At 42.1% G+C, this 12504-nt stretch overlaps 1 protein-coding gene across 1 annotated transcript in view; it reads right to left on the bottom strand.

The window, feature by feature from the left end:
* ERICH6 (glutamate rich 6) overlaps positions 1-12504 on the bottom strand; it is a 41774-nt gene that overhangs the window by 18933 nt on the left and 10337 nt on the right. The window contains exons 6-12 of the mRNA XM_074963773.1: positions 8720-8795; positions 6731-6846; positions 2732-2794; positions 1758-1816; positions 1540-1656; positions 509-610; positions 272-429 (exon numbers count right to left, since the gene is read on the bottom strand). Coding sequence (XP_074819874.1) covers positions 272-429; positions 509-610; positions 1540-1656; positions 1758-1816; positions 2732-2794; positions 6731-6846; positions 8720-8795 — 691 coding nt within the window. The remainder of the gene's footprint in view (positions 1-271; positions 430-508; positions 611-1539; positions 1657-1757; positions 1817-2731; positions 2795-6730; positions 6847-8719; positions 8796-12504) is intronic.

Genomic DNA, 12504 nt, shown 5'->3' with positions numbered 1-12504 from the left:
CTTCACTTACTTTCTGGAGATTACTAAAGCCAAAGATGTCATATCACTAATATCAACGAGAAGACAGTTCAAGTGGGGCATGTGCTAACACATACTGACCAGGTCCTCTGTGGACTTTTCCTGACACATATTCCTCCTGTTTGGTGCAGATTCTTTTTTTACTCCCATTTGCTATATTTTGAATTTCTCTGCATTGTCTCCCCCAGGTTAGAATGTTGTTACCAAAAAGAACTAACTGCACAGTTCGCTATATTTTACCGGCAAATGGTACCTCTGATATTCTTTCTCCCTTGCTTTCTGCCTGTCCACTTCACTGCCATGGGCTGCATGGGGGTGAATGGAGATTGACTCATTTCTAGCATTCTCATAAATCTTTTTTTCAGTAATGATGTACTCATAGAGATCCTGATTTTGCTCACAACAGAAAAACTGAAAAGCAAAGCAGTGGTGTTACTCCAGTAGGGGGTGATTCATGGAGAAGCTCTGTTAACTCTTTGCAATCGCTTACTGATTCATAATCTTCAGAGGCTGGGTCAAGCTCTTCATAGGAAGGAAATAATTTCAGCAAGCTGCCACAGTACTCACATGTTGCAAGAGATTCCTCTTCTATCTACAATGGGAGAGGTCGGAGAGGAAAACAAGGATTTGCACGTTGATGTAATGTTTCTATAATCCTCCTATTCTAGGAAAAGGAGGCACCTTCAAAAATGCCATGTTTTAAAGACCTTTATTTCAGTCTATGCATGCACAACCAAGCTTCTGAGATGATTAGCATGACAGTTTGAAGACTATTGGCTCACTTTTACTTTCTAAGGCGATTGCCAAACACTGTAAGTTATCCAATTTATTTCATCAGGGATCTTGAAGAGCTGTCTAGCTTCTGCAAAGTGGTGACAGAGGAGCCTGGGCAGTGCTGCAAACTTTTTGTTGCCTGGGTTCCTGGCAAAAAGTATTTTCAGAGACTGTTTTTCCTCCTTCCCCTGTGGCTTATTTATTTATTTCACAGGGTGTTTCTTAGTCCCAGCACCCTGGATCAAATTCAGATAAATGATCAGGTGTGTTTCAAGGGCAGCTCTGGTCAGTGGAACACTGTCTGCTTCCGGCTCCCAGCCCTTACAGAATGATATTTAGATTGCTTGGCCACTGTCTCATTTCTGAAGCAGTGTTAGATAAACTCTAATAGACTCTATTAGATAAACACATACCACTTTGGGCTAACCAGAACTATGTACTACCAAGAACATTATACATAAACCAAAATAAGATTGTATATCTCAGTTTTAGTGAAAGAACTAGATTTTGCCCTAGAAATGTATCCTCAGCATGAAATAGTGTGGGATGCTTGCACAGTCTTAATGTATTTTGGTATGTGGATTACACATTTCAATGCCCTAGTGAATGACAACCTCTCACTGCTAATGAAACCCTTGCAAGTTGAGTTTGACAGATGGCAGCATCTTACAGAGATTTCATTTTTCCCTCCTGCAGCTCTTGGGGGTTAATACAAACACATTACTATGTAGCAGAAAGAAACATCACCTGTATCTCCATGTCTTCTCTTGATGATTCTGGCCTATATGCTAGAATAGTTGGTGGCCCAATATGGGACAGTGTGCGCAGGGATTCCTCAAACAGTCTTATGAAGTCTTCATTAAACTTAAATTTGAAAACAGCAAATTCAATGTAGAGTCAGCTCTTTTTCAGAGGGAAAATTGTTAAGAATAAAATGTATAATTGTAGGGACCAGAGAACCATACCTCCATGTCGCACAAAATGCCTAAACTGCTGAGGTCTTGTGACAGCACTGCATGTATATCTGAATAGCAGCAATGAGAATTAATTAGGGAAGGCGTTGTGTTCTAGGAGAGCATTTCTTCCTAGCATCTTGGGAGGAATTCCCTCCCTGGCTTTTCAATACCCCTTCTCCCCTTCCCTTTCCTTAACACACGCCATCTAGCTGGAACATCTTTGGAGTTTATCAACTCGCTGCTCCTAAACCATTGGTAGGGTTGCTGTCCACCAGTGTGGAGCCCTTCCCCGCTTTGGTGGGGGAAGGGACATATAGGCCCTGATCCCATACTGTACTTAAGCATGTGCAGTAAAGCATGGGCTTAATTTTTAAACAAGGAATAGTCCCATTGAAGTCAACAGGACAGCTCACTGCTTAAAGTTAAGCATTTAAGTGAAGTGTTGGATCAGGGCTACAGTGTCTAAAGCAGTTCCCACCTCTGCTGTCTTGAGGAGCAAGAGACTGGAAGCTAGAGATGGGGAAACTCCTATTAAGTCTTCTAATCCGTCCACTGCCAATGCAAGACTGTTTCCTATATTTAGTCCACACATAATTATCCCAAGTGAAGGGGTTTGCACCACTCCCCTCAGACAGCTATTCCCAATCCAGTAGAAATGGTTGGCCGGAAGCTTTTCCTGACATCCAATCACAATGAATCCCATTACTCAGTTATATTTCCGTGTGCCATAATTCACCTTCCACCTTACTATTTACTTCCTTCACAACCTTGCAACAAGCCATATCATCCCCCAGTTATGGCTCAGAGAAGCCACACTTCTAGTTCTTTTAATCTTGCCAGTCCTTCTAATCCTAAACCATTTTTATTTCTCTTTTCTGAGTTCCCTGCCCTTTGTCACTATCCGATAGGTACTGGTGTGTGCAGAATTGAATGCAGCCCTCCAAGACGGAAAGCAGAAGCAGCTCCTCTGGGTATCAGTTTACCATTTTCATCAGCAGAAGCAATGTGAATGCTGTCTTTCTTGAGCTCTTCAGTCTTTCTCTGAACTAGAATTAAAATACACAATCAACATAGGCAGTAGCCAAGCTTTGACAATGTGTTTGATCTCGTCAAAGAAAAGAGCGGCAGGGAATGCACAGCTGGAGGAGAGGAAACACCAGGGAGGGATACCAAAATACATTGAGTGCTACTCTGTGGATGGGCCTCTCTTTAATATAGCGGTGTGGTGCTGTGAGACTACAAGCCCCAGGCATTCAGTGCTCCATCTTGTCTCCAGTATTTCCTCTTGCGAAGTGTTTGTATTGGATTTTACAAATAAGTATCCGTTAAAGTCTAATTGAGCAGCCCTTCTGCACACGATACCCCAATCAACAGTGGTTGTCCAGATAACATTTGGATGATGCACTGTAGTTGTAGCTCTGTTGGTCCTAGGACATTAGAGACACAAGGTGGGTAGGTAATATCTTTTATATAGAGACAAGCTTTTGAGCCAGTTTCCTTCAGGACACAACCAACTTTCTCTATAAATTCTGCAGCATTAACCACCTGCCTCAGAACACTGTCCTCGCCACCATGGATGTCACTTCCCTATACACCAACATCCCTCACAATAACAGCAGAGCTGCCTGCCTCAAATATTTACAAGACAATAGACAACCCTCAGATATCCACCCCAAACACATTGCCAAACTCATCCATTTCATCCTCCCCCCTAACAATTTTACATTCAACAACAAACACTTTGTCCAAACCATGGGGACAGCCGTGGGTACTAGGATGGCTCCCCAATGTATCAACCTCTTCATTGGCCACCTTGAAGAAGAATTTCTGGACAAATGTACCACAAAACCAATGATATACCTGAGATACATCAATGATATTTTCATCCCCTGGACAGATGGCTTGAACTCCCTCATAGATTTTCATCACAACTTCAACAATTACTACCCATCCATTAAACTCTCTCTGGAACACTCCCACACCAGCATCAGCTTCCTGGACACCACAATCAGCTTCAACAATGGAACCCTACAGATATCTATATACAAGAAACCCATGGATCACCCCACTTATCTTCAAAGATCCAGTAATTATCCCAAACAAACCAAGAAATCTATCTACAGCCAAACACTCAGATACCACAGAATATGCTCAGAGGCGAAAGTCTGGGATATACACCTTAACACACTCAAAATCACCTTCACCAAACAAGGACACTCCACCAGAGAAGTAGATTGGATCATGGAATGGGCCACCCAAATACCTCAAGAGAACCTGCTTCAATACATAAACCCGCTCCAACCGCACACCCCTAGTTATCACCTACCACCCCACACTGGAACCCATATGGGATATTATCAAACCCATATTTGATGGGGACCCCATCCTGAAAGAAATCTTTCCTGAACCCTGACTTCTGGCCTTCAAACAACCCCCCACCTATCACCTCTCCAAGCTTATCATCTGAAGCAAGCCCCTGACAGACCAGGACACACCATCTCAAATCAGCACCAGACCTGCCAGAACAATGATGCAAAACCTGCAGACATATATCCGGTGATCAACATTCCCCACAACATACCTTTCAAGATCCATGGATCCTGCACATACATATCACAACATATGGTGTACTGTCATCCAGTGCATTAAATGTCCCAATAACTACGTGAGTAAAACCAGACAATCCCTATGTTCTCAAATGAACTCAAACAGGAAAATGATAAAAGATAAAAACACCCTATCACACTTTTCACATAGGTCGGATATAGAGTGATCGCTATCAGTCCTCATCCTCAATGGAAACCTGCACAACACTTTCAAAAGATGAGCCTGGGAGCTTAAATTCATTACTTTGCTAGACACTAAAAATCACGGACTGAACAAAGATCTGTAATTCACTAACCCCCTCTTTTTGTCCTGTGACTGCAGAAGTGTTAATGGGCCACTCTATCTTGAGTGGTCCCTTACAATATGTGCTAACTATTTATGCTAAACAATCTTGTCCACCTTGCATTTAGCTGTGATGCTCTGAGTACCTTTCACAGATATCGGAGTAGCAGCCATGTTAGTCTGTATCCGCAAAAAGAAAAGGAGTACTTGTGGCACCTTGGAGACTAACAAATTTATTTGAGCATAAGCTTTCGTGAGCTACAGCTCACTTCATTGGATGCATGAAGGGTCTGTCTGCCTGTGTGATGCTTTTGCAGGGAACAGAACAGGAATGGAGTATTAGAACTTGTTAGTAAGTAATCTAGCTAGAAATGCATTAGATTTCCTTTTGTTTAAATGGTAAATAAGTTGTGCTGAATGGAATGTATATTCCTGTTTTTGTGTCTTTTTGTAACTTAAGGTTTTGCCTAGAGGGATTCTCTATGTTTTGAGTCTGATTACCCTGTAAGGTATTTACCATCCCGACTTTACAGAGGTGATTCTTTTACTTTAATTAAAATTCTTCTTTTAAGATCCTGATTGCTTTTTCATTGTTCTTAAGATCCAAGGGTTTGGGTCTGTGTTCACCTATGCAAATTGGTGAGGATTTTTATCAAGCCTTCCCCAGGAAAGGGGGCGTAGGGCTTGGGGGGATATTTTGGGGGGAAGTTGTCTCCAAGTGGGCTCTTTCCCTGTTCTTTGTTTAACACGCTTGGTGGTGGCAGCATAGGGTTCAAGGACAAGGCAAAGTTTGTACCTTGACGAAGTTTTTAACCTAAGCTGGTAAGAATAAGCTTAGGGGGTCTTTCATGCAGGTCCCCACATCTATACCCTAGAGTTCAGAGTGGGGAGCTATAGCTCACAAAAGCTTATGCTCAAATAAAATTTGTTAGTCTCGTTAGTGCCACAAGTCCTCCTTTTCTTTTTCCCAGATATGAAAAAGAGCTCTGTGGGGCTCGAAAGCTTGTCTCTCTCACCAACAGGAGTTGGTCCAGTGAAAGAACAGATTTAAAAATTTTATTAAGATATTTTTAAAAAGTGAATGGTACAGAGTTTAAGCACAGAAGTTTCTGGTAATCAGGGAATAACGTACCGATTATCAAGGGGTGTGAAGTTCGGTTTAGGATCGGATGGCGTAAGGAATACATAATCTGCAATATTCCCAATTTGGGGTAAAAGGTTGACGGGTCAAAGTACACACACTGAGATATGAGGGTATGTTCATATAATGGCTATGCTCAGGTGTGGAGTCTAATGAGCGGATACGATGATGAGGATGGATTGACCCTCATTTGGTGAGATTATTACCTCAGTCATCCACCTCTCTAAGGGCCAGTCTACACTGGCAGTGCTAAAGCACTGCCGCAGCAGCACGTTAACGTGGCTTGTGTGGTCGCAGAGCAGCGCTGGAAGGGAGCTCTCCCAGGGCTCCAAAAAACCACCTCAACAAGGGGCGTAGCTTCCAGCGCTGGGGCACTGTTTACACTGGTGCTTTACAGTGCTGCAACTTGCTGTGTTCCAGGGGGTGTTTTTTCACACCCCTGAACGAGAAAGTTGCAGTGCTGTTAATTGCCAGTGTAGACAAGCCCTGACATTTGGTCCAATTTGGATGACTCAGTTGAGCAGCAGAAGGAAAGAGGCCATATATTTTCAACTCTATTTAGAGGCTTTGAAAGTTATCTGCCGTAGGGATATGATACACAACTAGGTCTGTTATCTGTTGAGCATTCCCCCACAGACTGCCGGATATTCTTCTTACTAGCTAAACATTCTGTCACGTGTTTAATAATAGCTGTATTTAGAAGAAGTGCTAGCTAGTAGTTATAGCAAGGAGCTCTCCTGGGTTCTGTTCCCAAGTCTGACATTGACTTGCTGTAGAACCTTGCACTTGACTTCTGTGTCAAGTTTACCCTTGTGTAAAATAAGGAATTACACAACTGCTTGGTTACTAGGCACCTTATATAAAAAATGTTATAAACGTGCAATTACTACTATACATGTTGGCTCGTATACAGTAAGCATCAGATATTTGAACTAGCAAAGCCATTTCTTACCAGTTTTTCTGTAGATATGTTCATAAATCCAGCTTGTTTCTGTCTGCATTGACACTGAAATTCCTAAAGATTTCTCATGAGTTGAGTGATCAACATTATCAGATGTTTTTCTTTCACTACATATAAAACACAAATTGCAAATTAATCATGTATGGTAGCTGCAAAGAAGTTGCTTTTGAAAATCTATTCAAGCAGGAGGTTTTTCCAACTTGAGTATTTAATACACTATTAGAATTGAGAGTCACACATGTATGTAGGAAGGAATAAAGGCCTAGAAACATATTTTTGCTATCTCTAAGATTTATAGACTTACGCTCAACCAAGTCAGTCTCTGAAGGTCTCCAATGGACTAGACATTGAAAATGTCCTTAAAAAGGCCTTTGAGATTAAACTATGAAAATCTCAGACCAGTTTCTCTCTCAAAGCATTAAGTAGTAAATGAATACTAGGTTTGTTTTATACATTAAATACTTTAATACACACATTCTTGTCTTCCATGGTAAGAACTGAGATGAAAGATGTCAAGTCTGGGAAACTAGGATTAATCAAACCAGCGTTTAAAATTCCTGTGCTCCACCATCAAGGCTGATTGTTCCAATATTTGACATTTCTCTTCTTGTGTCTGATCGCAAAGACCTTGTTAAGTATCTAAGGCTTTTTGATTTATAAATCAATGCCAAGCGCCCAAGACTCATGAGCAAACTTAAAAACAGCAAAAAAATAGATGCAGGCACGGGGAAGGAAAAAACGTTCAGTAGGTGAAGCATGATCAACTTTAAGTATGGTCTATTTTAAACAGCAGTGAGTTAAAATTTGCAAATCCACTTGCATATCCCCTTAATTTCCAACACCTTTCATATGCAGAAGATTATAATCCACATCAGCTGTATCATCCAATTTATAGTTAAAGCATAACATCATATCTAAAATTAGGGCTGATCTACACTAGAAAATTAGATCGACTCAGCAACGTTGCTCAGGTGTGAAAAATCCACCCTCCCATCTCCTGAGTGACATAGTTCAAATGACCTCAGTCCCCATGTAGACAACACTAGGTTGATAGAACAATTCTTCCATTAACCTAGCTACCGCCTCTTGGGGAGATGGATTTATTACGGGGATGGGAAAACTCCTCCTTTTTGCTGCGGTAAGTGTCTACACCAGTGGTTCTCAGGCTATTTACCATTGTGGGCTGCATATGCAGCTCTCTATTCAGTATATGGGCCGCATCCACATAATATATATACTACCTGTATGGCCCTGAGGATGTCACATGGGCCCCAGCTGTGTGCTGATTGGGCTGCAAGAGGCCCACAAGCCGTGAGTTGAGAACCACTCGTCCACACTCAAGTGCTATAGTGGTGCAGCTGCAGCTGGACCACTGTAGCATTTTAAGTGTAGATGTAGCCTTACAGACTAAAAGCATCATAGAGCCCTTCCCTTTTCCACTACATAGTGCAGCTGTCCTACTACCTTGGAGAGGTGAATTGAATTGAAAGCTTTAGCCTGCTCAAAGCTGTGAACAAGTAATGTATATGAAATATGTTGGTGGTCCTAGTACAGATCCTAGTGAACAGGCATTGCAAAAACAACCACCGGACAGACGTAGCGCAAATAATCGGCACCCCTGTTGGTTATTTAAGTAGAAGCCAAAACAGGATGGACATAGAGAATGAACTACCCTTTCACTCACAGATACTTTCCCTCCAAATCCAGGCTGAAGCTTATTCAAAGAGTAGCCCATGCTACCGTGGCCCATGCTGTACCAGCTTTGTGGATAAATAGAAGACAGCAGTCTCTGTGGCTGTCAGACACCTTTGACAAGGCCTACATCTTAAAAGCAGCCTTGAACTATATTCAGGAAAAACAGTGAAAGCAATGGAGATTTGTAAGTAGCTTTCTTCACTGGTTCTAAGTTTCCCAGCTCGTGATCCTGTTTGACCACCACCAAGTCATATTAAGTTCTGTGGTAATTTTGCATGTGCTTACCAGCTTAACTTGTGTAACGAGGGAGAGGAAGTTTCTCTTCTAATTCCACCTAATATTGTAGGAAGGCCTTTTGTACCTGTTGAACACAACAAACTAGTCGATTCATGCAATACAAACAAGACTAAATGATTAAACACACAGACTCTTCAGTGCATCTGCTGGTCTAGGTACATGAGAGAGAACTGTATGTGTTAAAATCCAAACTCAAACATATCCTATTTTTAAATGGTAGTTCCATAGCAAGGTGGAAAATTAAAAGCAGAAATTTGTTACCTTAGTTCAAAAAGATGAAGTGTTGAGGACTAACTCCTGAATCGGTTTTGAGGGATTATTATTGCTGCATGCAGTCTAAACCTACTGTAAACCTATCCTCACTGGGCTTCCCAGGCTTCTGACCTGGAGATTCCAATCCCAGCAGAATTCAGCTACTCGGGCTCCTTTTGTCTAGCACTGAGGGTCACTTATGCCCACCCTTCTCACAGTGCCCTGCCTGCCAATATGCTATGTGTCTGTTTATAAAGCCCATCCAAATCAAGGACGTAAATACTTCAATGATCATCTTTTGCCCTAAACCCCTCCTTGGCTGTGTTGGGTCTGCTCTCATCCCCTGCGTTCTTTTTGGTTGATCATAGAGCATAAGTTTCTCACTCAAAGACTTGCTTGTGGAACTAAGTCTTGGAAGAGGTTGACAAAATTTCTTCCTTAGTTGCCTTCGGACACATGGTAAGACACATTCACTGTGGTTAGCTAGTTCTAGATAGCTTGTTGCCCCCCTTCCTGCTTTATTGAATCTACTAACCCTTCCCCTCTTGCTCCCTTTTGTAATAATTGCACCTACAACTTTATCCTAACTGTGAGCTTACCTGTGAAAAGCAACTGAAAGGTCATTAAATGTTCCTGTAACCTATAATAATAATAATCTATTTGTGGGAAAATGTACAAAAGAAAGACAGACTACATTAATCTAAACAAGAAGGCCTATTGATAAAACTGAAGGACTATGTTAAAATCATGCTTAGTAAACAAGGGGAGTGTGGAACTGGAAATTAGGCCTAATTGCTGGACAAAATAATGAGGGGAGGAGTTATTTCAGCCAACCACCCCTTTTTGGGGCCCTTAAAAACAGATTTTGGGAGGGCAGGGAAGGACTACTACCACCACTGCTACAGCCACTGCCAAGGGACTTTTCATCGTGATACCCAGATGTTGGCACATAGTAGGGACATGTGACCATCACCACTGCACCAGCAAGGACTCTAGTCTGCTACATGAGAGATCCTGCTCTGTCTTCCTCTCCCTTTTGTCTCTCTTTCTATCCCCCAATCTCTTGGCTTTTCACTTGAGCCTAAATAAAACTGCGCGGCACAGCTGGAGCACAATTAGATGAGACAGCCCAAGCAGCTCTGCTCAGCCTGAGAAGGACCAGTGAAGGAGAGGGACCTGACCACATCAGATGTCCCTGACTGGGGAGGCAAGCCAAGGTCCACAGCAACAGCTGTTGTGGGTGATGTGCCAGCCCAAAGCACCTATTTATGACCCACTAGCCCCCTGTTTCCTGAGAACGTCAACAAAAGCCATATTTCCCCATCTTATCTCTCTTCTCTCCCTTCTAAATCCATCTGTTTTGTCAAAAGCAGTAAAGTGACTATCATTCCTGACTCAGGATTAAACAGAACTAGCCACTTTCTTCCTCATCAAGGAGGACTGTTTGATAGAATAAGACTCACTGTGGTGTTCCAGACCTTGAAGTTCCCAATGTTTGCTGAAACCTGGTGGGCTGAGAAGCTGATTGGAGGAGCGCCCAGTCTCCACCGATTGATCCAACCACGCTATTTAAGCCAGACGGTGGTACAGGAAGTTGTTTGAGCAACAAGGTGATTTCCTGTTGCGGCTCCATGGGACCCTGCTTCCTGCACCCAACCCTGTTTCCAATTCCTGCTCTGCTCCTGGCTTCTGCCTCACCCCTGCTTTCACTCCTGTTCCCACCGGGCTCATGCACCATGCTTGATTCTTGCCTTTCCTCCATTTCCTGCCCTTACCTCGCTTCCACCATCACTTACTAGTCCTGTCTCTGACTTCTGACTCTGCCTTGATCCCTAGCTCTAGCATTTGGTTTCTGACCTCGGCTTTGACCCTCAGCTTCGATTCCTGACTCTGACTTGATTCCTGGCTCTGGTAATTAGCAGTTCACCATGGTGCTGACCCTCGGCTTTATTTCCCCAACCTGGGTGCCTGCTAGGCCTCTAGACCTGACTCCTGCTCTGACTACTAGACAAGACTGCCTACATCCCAGTCCACAGCACTCGAACCAATATTCCCTCTCTAAAAAGACTTTAACTTTGTTTTGCATAATCACTCAGTTTCAATTTTTTTTGCCTTCTTTTAATTCTTTTCCTTTTTTTGTGTTTCAATCAATAAATTTCTGACCTTTGGTATAAATTTCCTAGTGTGTTTTTCCATGGTACTGATCTGGCTAAGGTCTCATATACCAAACTTTGTTTAGAACTGTTTACTGTGGAACAGTTACAGGTTATGTTAATACCTCTAACTTGTTGGGCCCATATACTCCATCATAATTAATACAACATCCCCTGTATTTATATAGGTGGAACACTGATCCCTTTTGTTGATGGGTGCTTCCCTGAAGGTTTTTAGAGTTCCACTTTCATAGATTCCAAGGCCAGAAGGAACCACTGTGGTCATCTAATCTGATCTCCTACAGGGTTGTATCCAGATGACTTTTAATTTAAGCCTGGTCGACACTAGAAACTTTTGCCAGTACAGTAATGTCACTTAGGGATTTGAGGTTTTTTATGACATTTTTATATCAGGAAAAGCCCGAGTCTGGACACAATTATATTGGGGAAAAATATGTTTTTGCTGGCATAGCTTGTTTTCTTTGGGGAACTATGATAAGCTACTGCAGTAAAAATGCTCTTTTGCTAGTAGAAGCTGTGCCTACACTAGAAAGTGTTTTTGTTCTAAATGGGGAGTAGATACTTTGCAGGTGACCTTATAAACTACATAAAATAGGGTTACTATTAAACTGAATAGCCTAGTTGGGCCTGAAGTCACTGTGGAAGGGAGGAACACTGTTCTTTTTAAGGTTGCAATTGTATTAGATTTTCCAACTATCTAATGAGACACCACCTCTCAGAGGGCAGATAACTAGGCAGGCAGGACACTTCTCTCTGGAATCAGATTGTGAAGGGTGGGAAATCCAGTAGTTACACTGTGCATATGCAATATGCATCTGGCTTTTATTCTCTGACCAATGCTTATTTTTAATCCTTTCTATGCAAGGAAAAATGATGCGCTTTGATACTGCCAGTTTTGGTGCTTTTTCAAGATGATGTGCCAGCTTCCAGTATGATTCTAAGGAAAGGAAGGAGTGAGAGCAGTAGAATAAGGACAGTGGTCTTCAAAAAAGCAGACTTTAACAAACTCAGAGGACTGATAAGTTAAGGTCCCATGGGAAGAAAATCTAAGGGAAAAGAGTTCAGGAGAGCTGGCAGTTTCTCAAGGTGGCACTATTAAAGGTACAACTGCACACTATCCTGATTCTAAGGAAAGATGGGAAGAACAGTAAGAGGGAAATATGGCTCTAGGAGCTTTTTAATGACCTGAAAATAAAAAAGGAATCCTACAAAAAGTGGAAACATGGGCAAATTGCTAATGAGTACAAAAGGACAGAAAAGCATGTAGGGACAAAATCAGAGAGGCTAAGGCACAGTATGAGTTACATTTAGCAAGGTAAATTAAAGGCAATAAGATGAAGTTCTTTC

The sequence above is a fragment of the Natator depressus genome, chromosome 9, assembly GCF_965152275.1.
Source record: "Natator depressus isolate rNatDep1 chromosome 9, rNatDep2.hap1, whole genome shotgun sequence".
Lineage (NCBI taxonomy): Eukaryota > Metazoa > Chordata > Testudines > Cheloniidae > Natator > Natator depressus.
This window is presented reverse-complemented; position numbering and strand designations above follow the sequence as displayed.